Below are 27,527 nucleotides of genomic sequence, written 5' to 3'. Positions count from 1 at the left end.
TCAGGAGAGCTCTTGTTTTCCTAGTAGAAGCTCTAAGTCACAGATTGTACTTCCCCCAGCAGCTTTCCCCACTCAAGCCATCTGACCTTCCAACTAGAAGGCTTAGTCTTACTCTAGTGCTCAGAGTAATTTCTGCCATCGGTTAGGGCTTCACATCTTCCAGGTCATACCTCAATACTTCTTAGTGAATCTCATTACATCCTAGATCATTTGACTTATCCATTGAGATAAATTCTTGCCCAAGTCCCTGTTAGCATATGGAGAATCCCCTTAGGTCATTATTCTTTGTGCATATGGCTCCCAAATTCTTTCCGTCAGATTCTCTGATTCAGCTCTTCAACTTAAAGATTGGTTTTTCAATAAGTTAGTGCCCAAATTATGACCAAGCTCTTTATATAATTCATACAATATATTATATCTACCCTGGCAAGCGTACCTTTCAGACCCTCTTCATCCAAGTGGGTATGCTTTTTTTTATTCTCAAAGTCCTGACACCTAGCTCTTCTTGATCACTGTTTCCTTGAAGAAACATCATGACTCATTCATAAGTTTCATGTTATCATTAATTTGTGTCCATAAGTATAAAACACATGAAACATCTCCATTACTATAAATTTAAAGAACCCTGGCTAAGGATGAGTGAATGAGCTTGGTGTCCAGGCTTTTAAGATATTGTTTAAATTTTGCTTTTGTACTTACTAGTTCGGGTACTCAGCTGGCATAATTTAAATTTTATAAGCTTTAATTTTCTCCTTTTGAAAAAAGTACATGTAAAGTACTTACTTTGACTTCTGCTTCTATTGATGAAGGAGTACTATCTATAAGACTTGCCATCTGCTGTAATGATTAGAAAACTGGACAAAACATCTAAAACAATTATCACACATTAAAAAGCACACAAGGAAGTACATAACACCTGAGAAAAGAGAAAGAGAGCCTTACAGTACCTGGGTTTCTACCTGGAGGCAGTTTGTGGGTCATGGTGCACAGAGGAACAGTCCAAACAGAACATCTGAGTCTTTAAATTTGAGGTTGAGAAGACAAAGTTCTGAGTTTAGAGAGACCAAGGCAGCTAGAATTTGTGGGTGAGATCACAGAAATACGTAGCAGGAAATACACAGAGAAGCAGCTCTAGAAATCTGTATAGGTGTTTCCCTGCGAGTTTTGTTTGAATAGCAATTTTCAGAGAGAGAGAGAGAGAGAGAGAGGGAGAGAGACTCTTTATTGTGCCATAAGCACTGTTTACAATAGGCTTGCTGATAAAAAGATGAACTCTCCTTCCATTTAAATGAAGCATCATGTTCACTGAGAACTCTTATCATAGAAATGGTTATGATAACAGAAGAGGGACAAAGGTCCTTCATCAGGAGATAATATCCTGAATGTTTCCTAGGTGATGACCAGTGCTGCCAGGGATGCTGCTGCTTTTATCTTCCTTACTTGTGTGCCAAATATGCCAGACCCAGTGCATAGAGTACGAGCTCACTATCATAGCATGCCCTACACGCACCACTTCAGTTTAAACAGCAGCTTTTAGATTGTCATTTCCGCAAGGCACAAGCAATCATTGCTAAAACAAATGCTTACTAGTATATTGTGTTTTTACTAATAGTCTTAAGATTTAGCAGGAAATACATTGGTACGACCTTTGAAGACTTATACAGATACAGATATTGGCATGTGTGTGAGATATTCATCTATACTCAGATCTTCTTTGTTAAATGAATTATTTCTTTTACTTCAAAACTTTTGCACTAGTACTAATTATTATATAACTTCTTTGCCAACGATAATATATTCTGTTTTATTTTGTTTTCTTTCAGGGTTTGAACCTGAAAAGACTGGAGGCAGTACCAGGAGGGAGAGAGGTAAGAAAGTCTAAGAGAGAGGGAGAGGGAGGAAGAGAAAATGGTTCCAATGTTGCAGTGATGTGGTTGGTGAAGGTGACATGAGGATGAGGATGATGATGATGATGATGATGATGATGATGATGACGACGATGGAGATGGGGATGTGGTGAGAAGAATTTTGTGTACATATATTCCATTTGCTCTGGCCAAACCACACTTTACACATACTTATGTAGCTGTGTTATTTGTGCTTGTTTCTCTGCAACTGAAAAAAATACCTTTTCTCTGGTTAGGCAGGCTCTTCTGTTAAAATGGACTTTCACAGCAGTCAGACCCGCGGGCGAGGGCAGAAGAAAACGTTACATGCAATATTTAAAATAATTTACCGAGACCGAAACCGGTTTGGCTCAGTGGATAGAGCGTCGGCCTGCGGACTGAAGGGTCCCAGGTTCGATTCCGGTTGCGGGCACATCCCCAGTAGGGGGTGTGCAAGAGGCAGCTGATCTATGTTTCTCTCTCATCGATGTTTCTAGCTCTCTGTCCCTCTCTCTTCCTCTCTGTAAAAAATCAATAAAATATATTTAAAAAATAAATAAAATAAAATAACTTACCGAGAAGTTAGCGAAATTCTAACAATGGAAACATTTTACGACATATGGGATTCTTTACTCTCCTATCCAAGGCCATTGGTATATGGTACTAGGCTGTTATATGTTATTGATAGTGTGAAGTTGCTTTGATAAGTCTAGTGATTTTAAAACTTTAATTATTGTCTATCCCAGATGCTTTGAACAGAAGGGTAACTTTTAATAATACCAAACATAAGACCATATTGTAATCATGACATATATTATTATTTTCTAATTCTAATATGCAGACAATCATGATAAAAGTTCTTTCCTTGCTCAGTGCATACATATACTTTACTCTGAGATTTCGGTTGTTCGAAGTGGGGTGGTGGTGGAATATTTAATTCAGTAAATCAGTATTTTCTTATTGTGCAAAAGGTAATTTTATTTTTTGGTGATATTTATATAACTGGTTGTTGTTGTTTTTTGTGGGAAGGCAAATGTGAAGATGTTTTGTCTTTCAAAATGAGAAAATATGTCTTACCTCCCTCTCTCTCCATGACTCTCTTTTTATAGAAAACAGTTTTCTTCTGTATGAAATATGTAGTGTTTTCCTCTTCTTTCCTTGCTGTTATAACTTGCAGTTGTGTGCATTTTAATATTTGGCATTTTAGTTCCTAGTAAACTTGTCGTTTTGGGCCTCTTCCCATTTATTTGCTATTTTCCATCCAGATGAATCTGTTCCTTTTGAGGAACATATAGTAGTTGGCTCATGTTGGCAGAAGAGCTAAGGAAGATAAATCTTTAGATGCTTTTCAGGTTGTAGGAGAGCAAGGTAATAAGAATGTGGTCATCAGTGCAGCAGGGTGGGGGGGAAATGTACTTTGTAAGGAAGACCTCAGAGCCACTTACAGTTTTGTGAGGGTGACTGCTTTTGCTCAGACATGACCAAAATGGATCCACTTAGAGAAAGAACTTAATTCATCACCTCCTAAGTGAAAGTTCACAGCCCAGCAGTCCTGCCACTATTTATCTCTGCTGATTCAATGCCTTTCAGGACACACATTTAGAGATATCCAGCTTCTGGCTGCTGCATTCTAGTCTAGCAGCAACTGTGTGTCCCAAGAAGGAAAACTTACATCCATGTATCTATGTAATAACGGAAATATTCTTTATTTGTTTTATGATGATTTTTTTCAATGTTTCATGTTATTTTTAAAAACCTAATGACTGACTGGTTTTATTTGAAAAGAGTGTTAAATTTTATTGCTTATTTTTTCATTTCCTCTTATTTTATTTTGATTGTGCTTGTGGGTAAGGGACATGCTGATAATGTATTTTAATTTTTTTAAATATTTTTTCTTGAAACTGTTTTATGGTTTGTATGAAGGTCACATTTTTAATAAACCTACAATTTAATGTTTTCATCTACGTTGAAAGGAGAACCTTGATTCGGGCCTTCTCTCTGAGATTAGTGGAGTCATTGTGAAGAAGGTAAGATCATCAAATCACTGGTAGCCCAGAAATGTCTTTTCCACTTGATACCCTAAATTCAGGAATAAACAGTAAATGTCAACTATTAGAATTCAAAAAAGACACTTCGCCTCCTCTCTGGGCAACATTGGGTTACTTGGACATATTTCTTTTCTACCTGACACTCACCTTAGTTTTTTCTCATGATTATAAAGCCTAATCTGGTCTATGGTAGGAAATTTAGGGATGTATCAGACAATTGGGTGAAATATGTTGTGAAAACTGTTCTGCCAAATCTTAGTGGTATGTGATCTGGAAACAAATAGCCCAATTACTATCTTAAGAGCCTCCTGATCTCTCTTACTTACAAGATGTGACATGTATCTTGATGATTGCTATTTGCTGTGTTGCATTACATGTGTGCATTAAAAATATGAATAATATATCTATGATTATGTTAAATTGAAATGTGCAGATTTAGAAATTCTCACATAAAACATTCTCTTAGAATTTCTCATCCTACTGCTACTATGATTGATGACAATTTAATGACAATCATTACATCTTAAGATGAATTAATTTGTCTTAGTGCAAATGACAGATATTCCCAACAGGTGTTGATGAATGTAAAACTAAAGGCCTATTGCCAAATATTTATAAGAAGGTTTAAGAAGTGTTATTCAAAGTGTTTTATTTACCTATTTGAGATAATGACAACAGCTAGAATATGCATGGAAAATTGAAGCAGGCCATTATATGCTATTTAGCTAGGTCTTAAATACTATTCAAAAGCTAATTGCTGGATAGGAAGGCCAGATTTGAACACTGTATGCTGTATAAAAGTATAAATTAAGACGTGATTAAAATATGTTACTTTTCTGAAGGGTAACACCTAAATTGATTTTATTATTGTGAAATATTTAAAAACAGATATTGTATTTTTAAAAAGCTACATTCATATTTTTGTATATTTATGTATGTATAAATTGATGGGGTCTATCATAGTGGTTAATAATAAGGTTGTTTAAAATGGGAAATTAGTGGAATGCTGTGTAAAGTATGATTAACTGATATTACTATCTGGTTATAAGCAAACTTTCTCCCTATAGTGGGATCTTGTAGCACATAGAAAAACCTCAGTGAAAATCCATTGGGTCTGAGACATAGATAAATTTTTATTTTGTTCTCAAGGAATTTCTGTTTTTCCACATAGTGTTTTTATAATTAATTTTTATTAAAACCAAAATTACTATCAGTTTTATGAAAATATATATATTTTTTAATATATTTTATTGATTTTTTACAGAGAGGAAGAGAGAGGGATAGAGAGTTAGAAACATCGATGAGAGAGAAACATCGATCAGCTGCCTCTTGCACACCCCCTACTGGGGATGTGCCCGCAACCAAGGTACATGCCCTTGACCAAAATCGAACCTGGGATCCTTGAGTCCGCAGGCCGACGCTCTATCCACTGAGCCAAACCGGTTTCGGCTGAAAATATTTTATAGTTTATTTTTATTTTAAATAATATTATATTTTCCAAAGCACAGTTTTTGATAATTTAATAAGATTCATCTGTGGGTGTATGGGTACATATGCACATGTGTGTGTGTATACACACTGATTTTGAATGGCAAATTATCTTTACTTTCACCCTGCCTCAATAATACTCAACCACCCATATTCTGGACATTTTATATCAGTCTAAGTACAAATGATGTGTGACTTTACATCATGGATGAAGAAGACTAATTGTTATTGTTGGGTATATAAATCAGTGTTAAAATTTAATTTCAGAAATTGTACTGATTGTGGTAAGTTAATGTGAGAGACAATGGTTAATGGAACTTTTGGATTATGGCTGTGTCATTGGAAATTACATAGATGCCAGAATGATAAATGCAGTGGAAATATTGTAAGTGTGTAATGATCAGGAATCACTTTTATATAATTATAAAGCTTGGATCTTCCACAGTTATGAGCAAAGTAAATAGAAATCATGTTGCCATTCTTCACCTGGAATTCTGAAGGCAGGATTAATATTAGTACATTTGAACAATTTAAATAAATAGTTTTATACTGTTATAGAACACTATGGATGGCTTCCCAAACATCTAGAAGAAAATGAACACTTTAGATAATTTCTAGAAGCATTTTTTAGAAAGTTGATCAACAAATACTATAGATACCTTCATCCAATTCCTAGAAAAATTCCTTGTGGTTTGAAAATTTTGTTTTGTTTTTTGTTTGTTTTGTTTTTTTAATATGCCAATGATATTTTAAAAATTCCACTTTTAATTAGGGGATTGCAAGTACAAATAGATAAATTCTAATAGACACAGTTTAAAAAGTGGGCATTTCAAATTATTAAAATAGCTGATTTATGAATGTGTCATTCTCAAGAAAATCATGAGAATATCCTGCAATCTGTCTGTTTTGTAGTCCAGAATGCTTCACTAACCCTCTCTGTTGCATTGCAATGTCCCCAATCCTCCATTTTCTTTGGCAAATACAATAAATAGGAAATTATAAATAATATGGACTTCTAATGCTCAAAGAAACATAATTAGGCATTTGACAAAAGTAGACTGAAAACAAATGTTTACTTTAATGCTATTTTCCCAACCCTACTTTATAATTAAATGCATTAATAATTTAAATAATAATTCAAGATTTTTATTTATGTAAAGTATCACTTGAGCATATAATATCCATAAAGAGAATATTTATTTTATTCTAATAAATAGTGGATTTTATGTCTTTTATTCTGATAAATAGTGGATTTTATGTCTTTGTTATGTCTAGTTAGAATTTTTAATTGTTTATTCCTTGACAAATTATTTATCTATACTTTTTAAGTTGAAAAGTCATTTTTTTAATTTGATCTCCAAAAGAGAGAAAATGCAAAAAATGCTAAATTATATTTTTTATCTCAGAATAATTTGTCTTCCTGGAATATTCGCATAAAGCATATTTCTAGTGGAACAAAAAATTGCCATTGATTTCTCTATTTATAATTTAATTAGAATTATTTAACAGATTATTTTAGGTCCAGATTATTGCTTAAGCTAAGAAACTCTTTATTACTTCTTCTATGTCCAACAAACTACTGGAAAGAATTACTTTTGGAAACAAAACTTTGTGAGTTCTAAGAATAGAGTGAAAATTGAAGGAAGTGTCTTGTTCTTGGAAATAGGAGTTAGCAAAGAGTGTTGGTCTGCCATTGTTCTCTTAAAATCTAATATTTTACATAATTTTTAAATGATAGAAGATAATTATATTTCTTTTATAGCTTTGTGCATCAAATATAAAATTTTCACCAGGAAACATATGATTTTCATTTGTCTTTAATAATTTTTCTGCAAACTTACTTCCGTTTGCATGTTTTACTTATTGTTCAATATTCAGAATAGACTGAATGTTTCTACTTCTGTTCAAATTTAGCTATCCCATTTTTGTTTGCTGTGAAGTTTTGTAGGATAAAGATAGTTTATAACCCCAGTGCTAACACAGTTTTTTGGGGGAAATATGTATTGGCTAACATTATATTCTTTTTTGAAATTCTTCTATTTGCCCTAGAATAATTCAATGGTTCAGTGCCTACAGTTTTCCACTAAGACACATTTGATTTACAGTTTGATTTTGAGATCAAGAGACCTTTTAAGGGCTCAATAAAAAATAACATATCTATATTTCCCCCTTCTCAGGATTGACAGGCAATAAAGAAAGCAAAAGACTGTTGTGCTTATGAATCAGTGTTTAATTGAAAGAATTACACATTACATGACCATAATAATTGTTCCTGTTTCATAAGATTGCTGAGAGGATAAAATTAATAAAAATCTTGGAGTGGTGCCTGCCACATAATAAATACCCAGCAAATGGCAGCAATTCCTGTTCTGTCTTTCATATCATCTGCTCTTCTTTTTGTCTTTTCTTCTCTCAGAGACAGTGTGAGTGTCATGTTGTTGGGAGATTTTACTATCTACACAGACTAGGAATCTAAGACCTAGCCTGATTCTAAATTGGTTCTGAGGTGACAAATTTCAAATAGGACAATAAAAATCTATTTAAAATCCATCACTGAATCTTGAAATTCCTTAATTTCAAATTTCATGTTACAGATGAGACTTAAAAAATTACTTCTTTTACTTAAAGTTTTGTTTACAGAGAGCTGTGCCTAAGGCCTGTAGGTGTTAAAGCTATTTTTCACATTTTTTTACATGTTCTGGGAGATCTTCAAATTAGATTTTGAATATCTCTTCTATGCTTTTAGACCATTAGCATTTCAAGCAACTATCCAAAAGAAACCAATTGATTAAGCAGAACTAAGTGTATTAGAGCTGCTTCAGTAAGAAAGAATACATTCTTAGTAGTATCTCAAATGAGGGGGAAATTCGAATAAAAGTGCACACCAGTTAATTTTTTTCTCTTTCTTTTGGAAATGTTTGATTGATTATGAAAATTAGATATTTATAGAGTATGTTCATAGGGATAGAACAATATTTCCAAAGAGAAGCAGAAAAAAGAGAGAGGAAAGAAAAGAAGTCACAGGGATATAGCTTACAGCATGTATGAAATCATCACTGTGGAGGATAAAAGAAGTGTTAGATATAGGAAATACATTACACCCATACACACACACATACACAGAGCCACACAAAAGAATGTTTACAATAAGTTTAAAAAATAATTTTAAACCTAGTGAATCTATCAACCAACAATTCAACAGTCATGTTCATGACAAAGTTCCCCAAAATGAACTCAGCAGTTTTAGATTGTACTGGGTGGAATTATGCCTGTTAGAGACATAGACACAGGAGTTAAAATATAAATTGGATAAAGAAGATGTGGTACATATTACTATGGAATACTACTTAGCCATTAGAAAAGATGAAATTCTGCCATTTTCAAAAGCATTGATGGACCTTGAGAATATTATACTAAACAAAATATGTCATTCAGAAAAATAAGCACCATATGATTTTAGTCACATGTGTGACATAAAACTGAAGCTCATAGACCCAGACAACAGTAGGGTGCTTACCAGGGAGAAAGGAGGAGTGCAGGGATAGTTAAGGGTACAGGTGACCAAATATATGGTGACGGAAGATGAGTAGACTTTGGATGGTGGGCACAAAATACAATATACAGATCATGTATCATAGAAATGTATGCTTGAAGCCTATATGATCTTAATAACCAATGTCACTCCAATATATGTAATAAAAATAAAAAAATATAAAGTAATGTGGACCTAGGCCAGTGATGGCGAACCTATGACACGTGTGTCAGCACTGACACGCGTAGCCATTTCTGGTGACACGCGGCCGCCTCAGCGGCCGCATGCGGAGGATGAAACATTTGCTGCTCCTGAGGATGAAACATTTGCGAAATAATGTTTTTTCCTCAAAGTGACACACTACCTGAGTTATGCTCAGTTTTTTGGCGAAGTTTGACACACCAAGCTCAAAAGGTTGCCCATCACTGACCTAGAGGATAAAATAGATCAAGAAGACCACGATAAAATTTTGTTTGGGTGACCTCCTATCTTAAGAGCCTTGACAATAGCCTGGTGAAGGATAAGGGAGGGAGAAACAGGGGTAGGTAGAAGTGGGCAAGGGCATGGGGACGGGAGTGGGGGTGGGGAAGAAGGGGATCACCTGCAATTACATCAACATTAAAAATTTTAATTAAAAAAGAACCTAGTCTAAGACCAGGTGGGGGGTCTTACAACCCCCCAACTCCAAGCAAAGTGAAACTAAGTAGAATCAACAAAAACAAGATTGCAGAGAGTCCTTATAAAGGTTTTTAACGATGATTTGAGGTAAAAATTGTCTAAAGGAATCAGGCTGACAAAAACATCTGAACTCGTGAGTGCTTGAAGTCAGACCTCTTCTTATTGACTCACAAGGGGGAGTCATGGAAACAGACCAACAGTAATGTTGCAAAGAAAAGGACAGGTGTTTTTTCACCCAGGGTCAGTGTTTTCAAATTTGATTAGAATTAATAAAAAAGCATTCTCATTCCCAGGAGGCAGAAACTCTGCATTTGGTAGACTAACAAAAGGAACTTCAAGTTTAGACCCAATGCCGAGCTTACCTGTTGCTGTGTGAGAGACTCCTGAATGGGAGACTTCCATACCCTCAGAAGGACTTATTTCAAGTAGAATAGCCTAAGTCACTTTGCATAGGGGTTTTGATGGAATCTAATATATCTCCATAATTTTTTACTATTGACCTCACCAAAGATCACAAAGAAGAAAACCTATTGATCAAGCAAAACTAAGTTTGTTAGACCTACTGGAATGTAAACAGACAAACAAATGAAAAACAGCAAACACTACATTGACAAAGTTTTAGTAGATGTCTAAATTGGGAAAATATTTGAAGGATGCTAAGGTCCAGGCAGGATGAATTAAAGGCAAGTCTTGTAAGGGCGGACAGGACAGCGGGCAGGTGGGCGCAGTGATGCAGGTTCAGTGCAGCGCGCGGGAATGCGGAGCTATGAGCACGGTGAGGCACGTGTGGATGGGCAAGGCCATGCGATTTTGTGCACTGGGCTTTTAGTTAGAAATAATATAATTTCACCATCCTTTTTCCTCAAAAAAGAAGCTTTCTCTTTGCTCTTAAATATTTACTCAGTTGCATCTTGTTCTCTTCAATAACCTTGAAATTTGGTTACATTTACATTCCAATAATCAATAGTAAATAAAATATTAAAATAACACATGTAAATATTTCCTTATCTGCAATTTTAATATCTCAAATGCTCTGAAAACAGAATTTTAGAAATTAAACACATTTGTTAAAAAATGTGAAATCAATTTGAAAAATTTGTGCACATTGTATATAACCTGTTGGTCACCTTTTACAAAAAATGGAGAAATAGTTCGTCTCTTTCTTGCTTCCAGTTGTAGCCTATCAAAATGTTGTTGATTTCTCCTCTAACAAGTTACATTTAATAATGCATTAGCTCTAGTTTACTTCTGGAAGTAAAGGTCACAACGAATATTGAAAATAAGTAGTGCCAAATACAAAAATATCAAAAGTAGACAGAGGTCAACAGCATCAGGGAAAACAAATAATATTCTAGTTTTGTCTTGAAAAATGTATTACTAATCTTAGTGAATGACTTTTGATGGAATAAAAGAGGTGATAGCCATGTTGAAAATAGTTCAAGAGCTGGCAACAAGGAAATGAATGTGAGAAGCATATTTAAGAAGCTGGTAAGTGAAAGGAATTTAAAAGGAAGCTGCAGAAACATAGTAACTTTAGTATTCATATAGAATTCATGCGATGTGAGGTCAGAGAAAACTGTAAATGATGTAGGTATTAAGAGAGCCAATGGCTTCAATAGGACCATAAAATTAGTTGTAAGAACTTTATATATGTGTTGCAGACAAAGACTTCTGTGGCATAACAATTCATTATGTTTTTCCTAAATGAGAAATGACTTTAAATTAAGAAGTAGTGTAAGATAGTAAGCTTGTTAGATGGCATGTATTTTGAAGCTCTTAATACAAATTCTGCCCTTTGCTCATCAGTGTGATATTGAGCAAGTTCTATAACCTATCTGTAGCTCAGATTCTTCATTTTAAAATTTAAATTTATAGGGGTACCTTACCTCATGGGCTTTTTAGCAATAGAGAAAATGAGATTTTATATGTGAAAATCATCTCAATGACTGATGCCAATAAAAATAACCAATATGGAAGTTTTTAAAAAAATATCTTAATTTATTTTTTATTTTTATTAAATTTACTAGACGACATTGGTTAATAACATTATTTAAATTTTCAGGTGTACACTATTATACATAGAAATTTAAATAATGTAACATTGTGTGCTTGCCATCCAAAGTAGTTTCCTTCTGTTACCATATAATTAACTCATTTTACCACCTCCTTTTACCCTTTTACCATTTTTAACTGCATTGTTTGTAGTGGTGTTATTGAGTTGTAAGAGTTCTTCATATATATAGTGAATATATGATTTATAAGTATTTTTCCCATTCCATCAGTTGTCTTTTCAGTTTCTTGATAATGTTTTATTTAATTTTCAATTAGAATTGCTATATGATATTCAGGTGTACAACATAGTGATTAGATATTTATGTAACTTAAAAGTTATCATCCTGATAAGTCTAGTACCCATCTGATATCATAAATAGTAATTGGGATATAGTATATTTTTTACTATATTCCCTATGCTGTACTTTACTAGTACCTTATTTTCCGGTGTATAAGAAGACTGGGCGTATAAGACAACCCCCAAATTTTCCAGTTAAAATATAGAGTTTGGGTTATACTTGCCGTATAAGACTACCCCACTCCCAACGCACACCAAATAAAAATTAAAAAAACATCAGATTTTATTTCAATATGGTAATTTTAATTCAAATGCTTATGACATGCAGGTACTTAGCAGGAAAACTGTCACTTATAAACATAAGGCTGTTTGTCATCAAACTTGTAAACATAAAACAGTGCAAGTGGATTAAACTTTTCCTAATTCACTCTAAAGCTGAAAGGAAGGATAAGACAATAAACCCATGGGAGCTGCCATGCTGTTTGTTTTCTAAGCCGTCAACCAAACTGGAACTGATGATGATAGGAGGAAGACAACAAACAATAGAGAGAGAGCAAGTGCCGGGCAAGTCCCCTGCGAGTTAGCAATGCCCATCATAACTGCAAGCTACGGTATTTTTACAGGTTTTGCTGGCATGACAGTTTCCCTTTAAAAGCCTTCAAAATCCTCCTGTTCGTCATCTGATATCATCAGTGCATCAATGACATCTTGTGATACATTTGTAACGCAGTCATTGTATGGATGGAATTCAGTATCAGATGGTGTGGTCTCAGCTTCGGCTTCCTCTTCATCTTGCCACAAGTAGTCGTCCTCCATACCATCTAATGAATTTGATATGCCACACTTCTTGAAAGACTTGGTTACTGTTTCTGCATCAATATCATTCCAGGCTTTTATGACAAACTTGCACAAAACATCCAACTGTGGAGCACGCATGTTTCCCCCTTTTGTGAATGACTTTTCGCCGCTAACCATCCATTCATTCCACTGTTCTCCAATGCGATCTTGAAATGTGTTTTTCTGGGCGCAGCGCCACGCTATCTCTTTTTTCCATACCCCGGGCATCCCAGAGGCCTGCAGCTTGCTCCGCCCTTCACTTGCAACTTCCCGGTGAGGCACCGCCTCACCGTGTCATCAGGACCACGTTAAGTCACTTCTTTCCATGAATCCTGGTGAGTGGATTTTCTTCTACCGTACTTGTACAGCGCTGCCCTTGCTGCTTTCATACGGTCGCCGCATATGGTTGGGGGGAGCTCAAAAAACAGGCGTGGCCGCATCCCTGCTGTATGCGGGGAGCACCCGGCCGCACTCCATTCATTTCAATGGAGCCGGACGGAGACCATATGCGGCACAAAAAGGAGCTGACGGGAGACACTTGAGGTCTCCCCGGCTCCATTGAAATGAATGGAGAGCGGCTGTTTTTGAGCCCCCCCACCATATGCTGCGACTGCAGATTCTCCAGTCCAGCTTGGAAGTTTCAGCACCCGCCCTATAAGACGACACCCGGCGTATAAGACGACCCCCAACTTTTGAGAAGATTTTCCTGGGTTAAAAAGTTGGCTTATACGCCAGAAAATACGGTATATCTCCATTTTTAGAAATGTTTTTATAAATGGAAATTTGTATACCTTAATCTCTCCTCTTTTTTTCACCCATCTTTCCAATGACCCTCCCATCAACATGTTCTCTGTATGAGTTTGTTTCTGTTATTTGTTAATTTTTTTTTAGATTCCACATATAATTGAAGTCATATGGTGTTTGTCTTTGTCTGGCTTATTTCACTTAGCATAATACCTTCTAAATCCATTTATGTTGTTGCAGATAGCAAGATTTCAATCATTTTAATGGCCAAGTAATATACCATTGTATATATGTACAACCTCTACTATCTGATCGATTATCTATCAATGGATACTTAGATTGCTTTCATATTTTGGCTATTGTAAATAATGCTACAATAAACATAGTGGTGCATATGTCTTTTCAAATTAGTGTTTTGGATTTTTTTTTCAGAAAATTACCCAAAAATAGAATTGTTGGTTCATATAGTATAGTTCCACTTTCAATTTTTTTATGATCCCCCATATTGTTTTCCAGAGTGGCTATACCAATTTACAATCCTACCAGTAGTGCATAAGGATTCCCTTTTTTCCACATACTTGCTAACATTTGTTGTTTATTGCCCAATATTGATGTTTTTATTTTGTTTAATTTTTAACATATTTTTATTGATTTCAGAGAGGAAGGGAAAGGGAGAGAAGAGATAGAAACATCAATGATGAGAGAAAAGCATTGATTGGCTGCCTCCTTCATGCCCCCATTAGAGGTCAAGCCCTTAACCTGGGCATGTACCCTGACCAGGATCAAACTGTGACTTCCTTGTTCATAGGTCGATACTCAACCACTGAGTAACACTGGCTGGGCCAATATGGACGTTTTTAATGCTGTCATTATCCATATATATAAAAGCCTAATATGCAAAGTGTCCCCTCAGGAGTTCAACCAGGAGACCCGGAGTTCAATTGCTTGCTATGATGTGTGCTGACCACCAGGGGGCGGTGCGAAATGAAGGAAGGCCCCAGCCGGCAGCCAAAAGGCCCCGATTGGCCCTGATAGCTGGCCAGGCTGAGGGACCCTGCCCATGAATGAATTTTGTGCACCAGGCCTCTAGTTTATTATGGTTACTATGACCTTACATTAATAAAAGACAGTGGACTATCTCCTCTCTGAGTATAAATCCACTTGCTTAGCACCATATCTCAGACTAAATGTTGCCAATTCAAGGAAAAAAATTCCTGGGGAATCCTCCTTGCAAAAATAGTGCTTGACGCATAGTTCTACTATGTTATTTTGTCTATCACGTTGTACTGTGAGTCCTTTTGTGTGTTTCTCCACTCATCTGTCATATAGACTGAGTTCCTAGAGAACACAGTCTTATTCAGTAAGCACCCATAAAACCTTGTACAATTCCTGTCTAGTAAGCACCAAGTAAATAATAAATGTCTGTTGAGTAAAATCTCGTGCCTTTTAGGATCAGTAGAATTAGGGTTAGAACATCTGTGCTAGTTCTTTTCTTTTAAAAGATATATTTTTATTGATTTTAGAGAGAGAGGAAGGGATAGGGAGAGTGAGACAGAAACATCAAGGGAGAGAGACATCAACCTGGATTGGCTGCCTCCTGCATGTTCCCTGTTGGGGATGGAGCCCACAACCCAGGCATATGCCCTGACCTGGAATTGAACCAGTGACCGCTTGGTGCATAGGTCGATGCTCAACCCCTGAGCCACACCAATCAAGCTAGATTTTTTTCTATATAAATAATTCATTCCTTTTGTCTTTTTTGTATTTAATGAATATATTTTGGTTTTGTTTATAATTAAATATTGAAGTAAAGTGAATAAGTATATTAATTGTATTTATTTCCAGTATATCTTACTTAAAGAGATAGATGCTCATAATAGTTAATCACATTTTAGTTGAATTTGAGGGATAAAAATTTGAAATAGTGAGAAATATAAATATTTATAAAGCCTCGATTGTGGAAAAAAATATAATGTAGTTGATTTTTTTTAATTTGCCAAGTTTTATAATTTCAAAGCTGGTGATCCAAGTGAATTTTAAAGTGTGTTTATGGACTTTTATGATGGAGCTTATTCACTGGTTAAATTGCCCATTATCCTTCATCAAGTTTAAATTATGCAAGGTCTTCAGAACTCATTGGCATCTAAAATGACCCTCCTGAACTGCAATTTTCTTATGAACAAATAATGCTGATTCAGGTGCAGAGTAGATTAACTGATCGCCCATAGTTAACCTGTGCATGTAAATGCAGCATATAGATTTTGAAACGACATAGTTAAATGGTGTTTAAACTAATCTGTGATGATTAGGCATAGATTAAAATGACACATAAAGTTCATTAGAATTAGCATATAGGAAGTGGTCATGAAGCAATAAAATTATGGACAAAACAGGTTTTTTTTTTCTAATTCCCACTAATAAGATACAAGCTGAAAAATAAGGGGAGAATTTTAATTTTAATAATAAAATGAAGATTATATATATTTTGGGAGGCCATAATTTGTAGATTTTTAACTGACAAAATAGCAGGAATAACTCTTCTTTTTCAACCTGCCAGTGCTGCCAGTGTGAGTTAATGTCCTAACTTCGTGAGGTAGTCTGTAATAAAAACCATTAAACCAACTGGGCCCTTTTCCCAGAAAATCACCGAAGCAAGAAATTCATGCATCAGGAGAAAAGAAAAGAGAAAGTGAGAAAAAAAGAAGACACTAAAATAATTTTTTTTTAAAAAGGGAAGAAAACTAGATGGCCAAATTTAATGGGATAAGTAGAAAAGCTGGGTGTTTTATAGGCAGTCACATAAAATTGCCCTTCCAACTTGGGAAGGACTACACGCAAAGCATAAACCACAGTTTTTGGTTATAAGAGGGAAATTGAAGTATAACTTATTCCATGAAACTGCATGGAAATAATTTTATAGCTTTGTCTTTTCATCCTAAATGTAGTTTTAAAAGTTATGTTCTGGGTATATCTGAGGTATTCCTATCATCCACCTATTTTTCAAAGCCATTTCGTGGTTAAGCATGTGCCTATAATTTACTAAGGGGCAGTTCTGAACAAATTAAGGGTGAGTACAGTTCTTAATTGGGGTCTCCTTATTCAGTGTTTCCTAAGACCTGATCCTGGACGTTAGCCCTTCCTTTTTTTCCTAGGTACTCTCATCCTCCGGTGGCTGTAACTGACTACATGTTGATGGTTCCTGAGTCTCTCTCTCTAGTCCATGTCTCTCCTAGGCCATTGTGTCTATTCACTTATCATACAGCTAGTATGATATAGAGGTGATATTTAAATCTACACTGCTCCTTAAATATTCTTTAACTTTTAAAAATATGTCCAAAGACAATGAATTTATTATCATGATCTTTGTTTTCTCCTCCCCCATCAACCAGTTCCTTCTGCTCTGTGGTTTTGTTTTTTTTTTATTTCATTTAATGACATGACTTCTTATGAGTCATTCATTCCAGAAAACATAGAATCAACATTTCTTCTTTCTCCCTCACATTCCACACCCTCAAGGTCATTCCACAGTCTCCACTCTACTTCAGATTTATCTCTCCGTTACATTTCTCCTGTCTATCCTATTTCCAATGAGTACATTTGAATGTTCATCACCTCTCAAGAGAAATATTGTAATGACCTCTTAACTGGTTCTCCAGCTTCTCCGTTCTGTCCTCCACACCGTTGACTGAATATAATTATGAGAATCCCTCTATAAAGCATGCTGCTATCTTCCTGTCGCACAAAGATAGGGGCTAACCTTCTTAGCACATCAACCAAGACTTTAGCAAATAGGTCTTAAATTACCGTTTTAGAAGTATCCAAATTTCCTCATTTTTTTTCTCCAGTGAAACTATAATGAGGGAACTTTATTTTTTAAGACCCAGTACAAAAGGCATTTTCTTCAATGGAGTGAATGCTCTCTTTTTTTTGTCACATATTTGGAATTTTTCTTACAACTATTGTAGAAATAATTATATTTTTATAGTAACTAGCCAATATGAGTCAGGTCTGCTAAATCCAGAGCTTCTCTAGCATATATTTTGCCTTTTACAGCTTTGCAACCTTCAGAACTTGATTCAAGTGTCTAGAACACAGGAGCTACTTAAAAAACATTTGCTGATAGAATGAATGCAGGATGTTTTGGGAGGTTCTGTGTTAAAAAGGTGGCCTTCTTGAGGTTTGAAGGATTCACCACTAGATGTCACTACCACATTTCCAACAGCAGTTTAGGAGTCAAAAACGAATCTTTACTAAGTACCTACTGTGTGCCAGTACCTTTTTAATAATTCTGAAAAATAGATATTATTACCACAATCTACCTTGAAGACATATGCTTAGACTGATGAATAGGTCATACAGCTAGTATGATATAGAGGTGAGATTTAAATCTACATGTGCTTGCCATCAAACCTGTAGTTTTCCTGCAGTGGCAGCTACATTCTATTTCTTTTCTTATGATGAACCTCTGGAATCTAAATCTATAAGTGCTAAATGCTACCTTTTTTAAAACAAATTAAATATTTATTGACAAAATGTGCTATTATTGGCCGAGACACTCTTTAAGACCTTTGGAGTTAAAAGTCAGTGACTTTGTTTCTCTATTACACTTTTCCTGAATATAAAACAAACTACCATTCAGTAAAATCTTTTTAATTAAACATAAGAATATGGGTTTTGAACAGTAGTAGTTTGATTTATACTAAAGTACTAGTATTTACTTCAGTTGACATTTGGAAATTTATGTCTACTGTTTATGGTGATACATTTAATAATTTGGACTGCACACATGAATAAAATATAGTCCCTACCTTCAAAGAGCTTATAAACCTATAATGTATCCTTGATTCAAAGTCAGGAACATCATTATATTCTTACCGTGGGGTGTATTTAATATGAGAACCTAGAGATACGAATCACTTTGATAATGTGACTTCATCTATTCTTGGATCTTAGGTACTTAGAAGTACGTCTCTAAGTAGCTGAAAGTTCACTAGTTCCTGACTGCTTACTCTAGACGTTAAACATCAATGATCAAAGAGAATCATTGATTGGCTGCTTCCTGCATGCCCCCTTCTGGGGATCGAGCCTGCAACCCAGGTATGCGTCCTTGACCGGAATCGAACCTGGGACCCTTTAGTCCGTAGGCTGATGCTCTATCCACTGAGCCAAACCAGCCAGGGCACCTTATATTTTTAGATACAACTCTGCCTTTAGAGTCTCAAGTAAGATCCAGAGCTTGATGAAATATGCACAGGGGTGGGCAAAGTATGTTCACAGTTTTCCATATGGAAAAAGACATGCAGGTTATGACTATTAGAATAGCTTTACTAACTCACAGGAATGTCACAATGGCACGGTAAATCTACTTGTGCCCACTCCCATATTTGTGGGAGTTCCAGTCAGAGAACAGTTCTAAGAAAGCACGCTGAGATGCTTACATCTGAATGCATGCACTTGAGTGATCCATGGTCATGCCCACCCTGTGCAGAACTTAACTCCAAAGCACATCCATTATACAAGTGACAGAAAGATGAAAGGGAGGGAGGGGGCTCATATCTCTATAAAGTTTATAGCTTCTCTTTGTGTTAGTCGATTTCAATACCATATCAGACTACTTAAACTTTCTTCCAAACTCAGTGGTGGTTGTTAGTATTTTGCTTTTGCTACTGTTAGTAATGTAAAGGAGTTAAACCCCATCAACTAATTTAAAATAGTACATTTACGTACAACATGATAGTGTTCTCTACAACTTTTTAAAGATAAGGAATGAATGTAGTAATGGAATCAGACTATCTGCCACTCTTAATATTTCATGTGTGGTATGTAAAATTTAATTATTGATTTAAAAGTTAGAAATATAAAGAGATGATATATACTCAATTTGTTTCCTAAATTAGAAATAATTTCAACCCCCTCTATTAAAATGCATAAAGAAAAGCTTAATGTAAAGTTAACAATAAATTATTATTTCTGCAAAGGGACATATCTCTTTAGAAATAAGCAAAAATGCCCCTCAACCTTCGTCAATATTTGCATTAAATTAAGAGAGTTTTAAATTATCTGAAGTCATTAACAACATGTTTCTTAAATAAAAATGTCCCCAGTTTTTACTCCTTTCTTAGTAAGAAAACAGCATCAATTTATACTTTAAAAACACGGATAAACCCTAGAGAAATGCTCTGTGTATATATACATGCCTTTCCTCTTTAACTTTTTACTTTTGCCTGGCACAAGGTACACACTCAAATAATTATTTATTGGGATGTTGAATGCATGAATCAAGAAAATTAGAGGAAGATTTGATGATCACTTAGCAGTTTCCTTCTGTTCCCCTGCACATCCCTGGCATTTTGCCCTGAGAAAACACAGTGGAAGCTCCAGGAACCCATAGTGCTTAGGTCGCACACGCTGATTGAGTATAAGATGGACAGGGCAGCTTGGCAATAAGAGAACATGGCCTATGGACCCAGGAACAAATCCCAGCTAAGTCACTTACTAGCTCTTTTAACAACAACAAAGCCTAAGAAACTGCTTCAGTTTTCTCATCTTGAAAATGGAGGATAATGGCATCTACCTCCTAGGGTTATTGTGAAGAGTAAATGATCTTGAATATGTAAGGCCATTAGAACAATATATAGCTTTTTACAAATGCTTTAGAGGTTTCTGTTGTTGCTATTGCTGCTGATGTTTTGTTATTGTTGAAGAAAATTGAACAATTTAAAGTTAGAAACAAACTATCCAATAGGTTTCCTGGTTTTCTCCTCAAGTGATAATCAAAACACGGGGTTCCATTTTATTTCAATTTGCATAAAAAATTAGATTTACTCAGTGGGAATTTTGAGAAGGCATTTTTGTTTATTCATTTGTTGTTTTGTCTTAATAATTCTAAAGGGAAAAAAAGAGTTGAAAGTGATTTTACCTAAACATAAATGAGAATTAGATTAGCAATTTTAATAGTTCATTATATATAATTAACTATTTAATATAATCAATTTTTTATATTTGTTTGTTTTAAAGAAAAATATGAATACAAAGTCTGTTTGTGAGTTTGTCAATGAATCCTACCTAAAAAAATGGTGACAGAAGGAGAATAGATTTTGAGTGGTGAACACATAATACAATATACAGATGATGTATTATAGAATTATACACTTGAGACCTATATAATTTTATTAACCAATGTAACCCAAATAAATTCAGTAAGAATATTAAAAAGAAAAAGAAACCTTCTGCATTCAGATCATGAGCCATAAAAAGCCCCTACTTGAAGGCAGAATGTTCTAATTGCGTGTAAAAAGCTTTTAGTACTAAGCGGACAGATTGATACAATAAGGTAGCATTCATTACTGCACCATACATTTATTTATATAAATTTTGGTTCCATATAAATGACCCTTAGCAGGACTAGAAAAGCAATTGGAAATTGTGAATATGATCATTGAATGTGAAAGCTTTCAGAGGCTTCATAGTGCGACGCCTAAACCAGTTAGCCTGGGTTCAAATCCGTACTTAACCTCTTCTTAGCTGTTGAATTGGCCTTAAGCCAGTAAATATCTCGTTGGGTCAGACTCCTTGTCTAGTTCCCACCGCAGGGTTACTGCAGATTACATAGCTTATATTAATAAGATCCTTAGAATAGTACCTGATGCAGAGTAAATTCGATGTAAGTGCTTAAGTAAATACATAGAAGTGCTTCATTGCATATTCATTTCAGTGGAGTTGATAAAATGAGACCAAAACCATCTTTTGAAGATTTATTAGTGGGACATCAGGTGTTTCATATAGTGTTGCAAAGTCAAAGCTCTGAAAGGTACCTCACTGTGGTAACTTTGTTTGTAAGGAGGAATTTTTTGTAGTCCCAGTCAACCAACACTATAAGGCAGAATAGAAGGATCAGTTTTGTGATGTTAACCACACTTAAAAAAATCCTGACTTTGCTACTCATCAATTATATGGCCTTAGTAAACTTACTTATTTTCTTTTAAACCTATTTTCTTGTTTTAGTTCAATAGTAAGAACAGAAAAAGATTATTTGTAATTAGTTTCCTCCATATTTACTTTCTAACAAAATTCAAAAACTTCTGTATGACCCAAGTGATTAAATCTTGCCATCTTTGATATTTCAAAATATAAGCCACAAATCTATTATAAAAGTTGTATAGTTATATGTATTATATATTTATATATTAAATAATTGTATTATGTATTATATAACAAAACATTAGCATTATGTATATCTAATAAATATTTGATTTTCTTATTGATATCTCCAAGATTCAATATTTTCTTTGAATCATTAATATTCTGCTAGGCAGAGGTGCTTGCAATTACATGTATCGATACTCTAAAAATAAAAGTTCACATTTTAGAAAATGCTGATTAGTGAGATATCTGTTTTTCTTCTCCTTTGTGGTAATCTGTTTAGGGAAGTAGTAACAACTGGAGTTATAGGTGCTAATCTTAGTTCTTTTTAGACTGGATTACTTCATAGGAAACTAACGCACTGAATGGAAAATAAACTTTTATGGATAAACACCTTTTCATACATCCCCAAAGAATGCCTTCTGTTTATACGAACAACAGCTTCATTCGCAATTATTCTCCAGTGTTCTTTTTGTCTGTTTTGCATAATATCTAACTTGCAACTTTCTTGTTGCTATAAGTATAGACTATCATTTTGACGATGAGTACTTTGATCAACTCTTTCCAATAGCTTGTTTTTTTATAGAAGATGTTTTCTGTAGTGAAATTTAGGTAAATTGTTCAAATTTAGAAACCTTGATACTATAGCCTCATTTCCTCCACAGGCAGTCTAGGGAAGGAAAACATGCTTTAGGGTTCTCAGTGAAGGCGCCAGCCAGTGTTTAAAAGATAACTTAAATTCCCTTATTTAAAGATATGAGAAGTGAGTTAGTGAAGTTGTAATCTGCAGTTTGGATATGCATGTATAAAAGGGGGCAGATGTTCTTTTCTGCTAACTCATTTCCATAATACATTTACCCTGTATTCAGAGATGGATATGCTTACTTTCAAGTCTTGGCAGAAGGTCTCAGGAAAACATTGCTTAAGCTCCATTGGTGCACAAAGGAGAGGATTAGCCATTTAAAATGTATTGTTGTTCTTTCGACCTTTTCTTAGCCTCTCCCCTCTTAAAATCTTTCTTTGATTTATAGTATCAAGCCTAAAATGAACTATCATTTTAATGTATTTTCAGACAGTCAAATTTACCCTCACATATATAACATATATGGCCAGTATCACATCCCTGAAAATATCCCTAGATCACCTTTTAACATTCACTTTTATTCATATTTATAGAATTTATATAGCATCTACATATATTTTTGATGTGATAAAAGAGGATAAAATAATTGTTTATTAACAGAGTCAAAATATACTTTCTATAATCAAAATAAAAGTTTAGCCCTGGCTGATGTGGCCCAGTTGGTTGGAATGTTGACCAGTACACCAAAGGGTGGTGGGTTCAATTCCTGGTCAGGACACATACCCAGGTTTCTGGTTCAATCCCAGTTGAGGCGCATGCAGGAGGCAACCTATTGATGTTTCTCTCTCACATTGATATATCTCTTTCTCTCTTCCTTTCTCTCTCCAAAAATCAATAAAAGTAGTATAACTATTTAAAAATAAATAAAATGAAATAAAAGATTGTTTATGTCAGTCTTTCAACCTGGTGGTAACTCTAGATACTGGCTAATAAGTCATTTATATTGATTATCTGTGTAGAAATATAATAAAATTAACAAATTTGTAAATGTGTACTAGTATACAGTAGATTAATAGGACTGCTTTCAAAGTTTATAAAGACACATAGATAAATAAATTAATTGATATATGGTAGGTAGATAGATGAATAGATGTGTCCATTGTGTAATTTACATTTATAAATTTGTGTGTAGAGCATGTTTTAAAATAGAATTCCTAGTTAGTATACAATGAAAATATTAGAAGAATATACTAGGGACAGAGGAAATTTAGAAAAGTTAGAATGTCCATACTTCATGGAATTCTGTAGATTATCTCATTTCACAAATAATTTCAGAAATAATAAAACAGACTTGCACAATTGAATTTACATGATGACTAAAATAGTTTAAACTTATTTCAATATAAGTAATATTATAAGCTACTAGTAGCCCTGCGCACAAATCTGTGCACCAGTAGCTCTCTGCAGGGCCTGGCTGCTCCGCGCCTGCTGCCCAGAGGCTCTTCATGGCCCAGAGGCCCTCCATGGCCATGGCCAGGGCAAGATGCTTGCCTCATCACTGTGGCAACAACGTAAGCATCCCACCCTGGCCGCTCTGATGACAAGTGTCCCGCCCTGGCTGCTCCGTGCATGCGCATGCTGCCCAGAAGCCCTCCACTGCTAGAGGCCCTCTGCGGCCTGGGTGGAATGCTTGCCTCGTCACCATGGCGACGAGACAAACATTCTTCCAGGCCGCTCACACTGCCCGCTCTCAGTGGCTGCTCACCAGGAATGGGGGACTCCAGCGGGGCTCAGGGGACTGGGCGCTGCCATCTTGTGTCTATGGGCACCACCATCTTTGTGATGGAGTGACAGATAATTTGCATATTACCCTTTTATTAGATAGGATATGTTGAAATCAGGGGATGTTATTTGCATTATTTAATAATTTGCACAATCATTTTGATATTATATTGAAAGATCAATGATCAGTTTTCATCTACTAATTCAGTATTATTAAAATTTTCCTATAATCAAAGAACTGTGTTAGAATTAAATAAACTTTTGAACATGACAGTTGACCACAACAAAGTATAGTTGCAACAAAATTTTGTTCATGGAGGTAATTACATGAGGCAGGCTTCAGAAAGAGACAGTTTCACTACGTAATTTTCTATTTCATCATATATCAACATGGTGATGATGAAAATATTAAGACAGTGGGGGTTAACCTGAAGGATGATTTGATCCATCTTAGAGACTCGTCCGTTGTTACTTGAAAGAAAGAAACAAGGATGAATGCAAGGTTTTAGGTCTGATCGAACTAACTGTGTGACAAATAAAAGGAAGCTCAGAGGAAAACTTAACTGTAGGATGATAGTTTAGTCTTAAACTTTTCTTCCAGATGAAGGAATACCTGTGAAATTTTCACTGGTTAATTGATGGTAGGAATCTTTCAGGAGACAGAACAACTTGAGGAAAGTCATCATCAGACAGGGGGTAGTTTAATCCAGGAAGGAAATTGAGATCATCAGGGTGTAGCGAAAAATACCAGATCACTATGGATGATGCCTTGACTATATTTAAATGTGTGGGATGATCAGGAAGATAAATCTGAGATGGCAATAGGAAAATAACCAGAAACAAACAAAATAAAACCAGAAAGGTATAGCAAATAGGAGAAAGGTTTCAAGAGGAAATAGAGAGTACCTCACAAACGTCTGTTCTCCCTTTTGTATTTTTTTAAATTTATCTTTATTGTTTTAAGTATTATAGATGTCCCCTTTTATTCCCCCGTTAGCCCCCTTCACCCCACACCTGCATCTGCTCCAAGGCCTACTGCACTATTGTCTGTATCCATAGATTATGCATATCCTATCTATTAAAGATAGAATATGCAAATTGACCATCACTCCATGACAAAGATGGCGGCGCCCACAGCCAATAAGGAGGGAATATACAAATTGACGTGACAAAGATGGTGGTGGCCAGACGGAGGCGATTGTGTCATCACCATGGGGATGACGCAGGCATTCCACCCTGCCCCAGCCACTCCGGGCCTCTGGGCAGTGTGCGTACACAGGTGCTGAGCGGCCAGGGTGGGGCAAGATGCCTGCTATGAGGAGGGCAGCCAGGGGGTGGAGGGAGTTGCAAGAGGGTAGCAGGGCTAGAGTGAAGACAGAAGGAGACTCTGGCCTGAGTGAAGGTGGTGGCCAGAGTAAAGGCCTGGGTCCCGGGTGTTAGAGGGAAGCCAGTGCCAGCACCCAGGGGAAGTAAAGCCTATTCTTACACGAATCTTTGTGCATCAGGCCTCTAGTAAGCATATAATAAATTCTTTGGTTAATCTCTTTCTACCTCTGCCCACTTCACTCCAACATTCATCAGTCTGTTCCATGCTTCCATGTCTCCGACCTATCTTGTTTGCCAATTATTTTTTTCATTAGAGTCTACATATGCGTGAGACTATGTGATACTTGTCTTTTTCTGACTGTCTTATTTCGCTTAGCATAATATTTTTCAGGTTCTTCCATGCTGTCTCAAAAGGGTAAGAGATCCTTCTTTTTAATAGCTGCATAGTATTTCATTATATAAATATACCACAGCTTTTAGCCACTCATCTTCTGATGGGCACTTGGGCTATTTCCAAATCTTAGCTATTGTAAATATTCCTGTTATGAATATAGGGGTGCATGTATTCTTTCTAATTGGTGTTTTGGAATTCTTAAAGATATATTCCTAGAAGTGGGATCACTGGGTCAAATGACAATTCCATTTTTTATTTTATTGAGGAAACTCCTACTGTTTTCCATTTAAATAGAAAAATCTTTCTATGTCTCTCTCTCTCTCTCTCTCTCTCTCTCTCTCTCTCTCTCTCTCCCTCAGCCTCTTACTTTGCCATACAGAACTGGATATTTAATAAAAGTGCTTTGATGTTTTAATAGTTGAACTTTCTTAACTACCCTGACATGTATCCTATCCTATCTAATAAAAGGGTAATATGCAAATTAACCATCAGTCGTCACAAAGATGGAGGTGCCCATAGCCACAAGATGGCAGTACCCAGTCCCCTCAGCCTTGCTGGAGTCCCCCAGTCCTGGGGGGTTAGGGGCTGCTGCTGAGAGCGGGCAATGTGAGGGGCCTGGCAGAATGCTTGCTTCATCGCAGCAACAATGAAGGGCCTCTGGTCAGTGGGCACAGAGCAGCTGGGGAGGGATGCCCCGGCTGCAGAGGGCCTCTGGGGGACAGGGAGCCGGCCCACAGACTCTGCGGCCGAGCACAGGCCCACAAGAGGAGATGGCGGGTCCGCCTCCCGTGGAAGCAGCGCGGCTCCCGGTGGTGCACTGTGGTTCCCGCCGGCTCCCGTGGAAGCGGCGGGTGGCCTACTGCGCGCGATATCACGCGATGGGCTACTAGTATTATAGAAAGTGTTTATAACCCCTTTTGTCCTCCTGTGGGGACTTTAAGTGACCCTTTTACCCATGGTTTCCATTGGAGATTTATATTATCATCAAACTAAGTAATGCAAATTGTTCTTGTAACCTTTTTCTTACTATCACCAATTTGATGATTGGTTTCTTGATGGCAAAATAATAATGAAAAATGACTTTTGTTCCTAGTCTGCATTCCTGAATATTAATAGTACTTCTACTATAGATCAAACAGTTTGTCAAAGTTCTGACACCTCCAATGGTAGACAGAGTCGACCATTAAGACTCTACTTGCTGTGTCAGCTGAATAAGTTGTTAGCTAAGAGGGAAATGTTCCATATTTTCTCCCTTTTATAATAGAAGAGTATGGCTATTAATTAGTTTTATCATTTTAGAGACAGGTGACATAGCATATGAATAAAGTGAAAATATTTCACTTGGATTAAGTACTATGTCTCCATTAATTAAATGAAATCTTTCTTGGTTTTCATTATATATATTAATATTATTATCTAATCATAAATATGGATTATGAGCTAAAATATATATGCTTATTTTCTAACTTTTAGATGAATTTATACCAAGAAATATTTTTATACAATCCTTTAAAAAAGAAAGTACTTTAAAAACTAGTTACTTTATGCTAGCAATATAATTGCTTGCAATTATTGAGAAAATTTTGGTTATTATACCTATTTACTTTTTTCATAAATAGGTTAACTGCCTTCTTCTACAAAACAATCACTTGAATTAGATATGTTTTAAAAATATTTTTAAAAATGTGTTTTTATTGATTTCAAAGAGGAAGGGAGAGAGAGAAACATCCATAAAGA

At 35.7% G+C, this 27,527-nt stretch overlaps 1 protein-coding gene across 1 annotated transcript in view; it reads left to right on the top strand.

The window, feature by feature from the left end:
• CCSER1 (coiled-coil serine rich protein 1) overlaps positions 1–27,527 on the top strand; it is a 1,048,396-nt gene that overhangs the window by 661,630 nt on the left and 359,239 nt on the right. Inside the window, exon 9 of the mRNA XM_054727411.1 lies at positions 1,824–1,868. Within this exon, the coding sequence (XP_054583386.1) occupies positions 1,824–1,868 (45 nt within the window). The remainder of the gene's footprint in view (positions 1–1,823; positions 1,869–27,527) is intronic.

The sequence above is a fragment of the Eptesicus fuscus genome, chromosome 2 (genome assembly GCF_027574615.1).
Source record: "Eptesicus fuscus isolate TK198812 chromosome 2, DD_ASM_mEF_20220401, whole genome shotgun sequence".
Lineage (NCBI taxonomy): Eukaryota > Metazoa > Chordata > Mammalia > Chiroptera > Vespertilionidae > Eptesicus > Eptesicus fuscus.
This window is presented reverse-complemented; position numbering and strand designations above follow the sequence as displayed.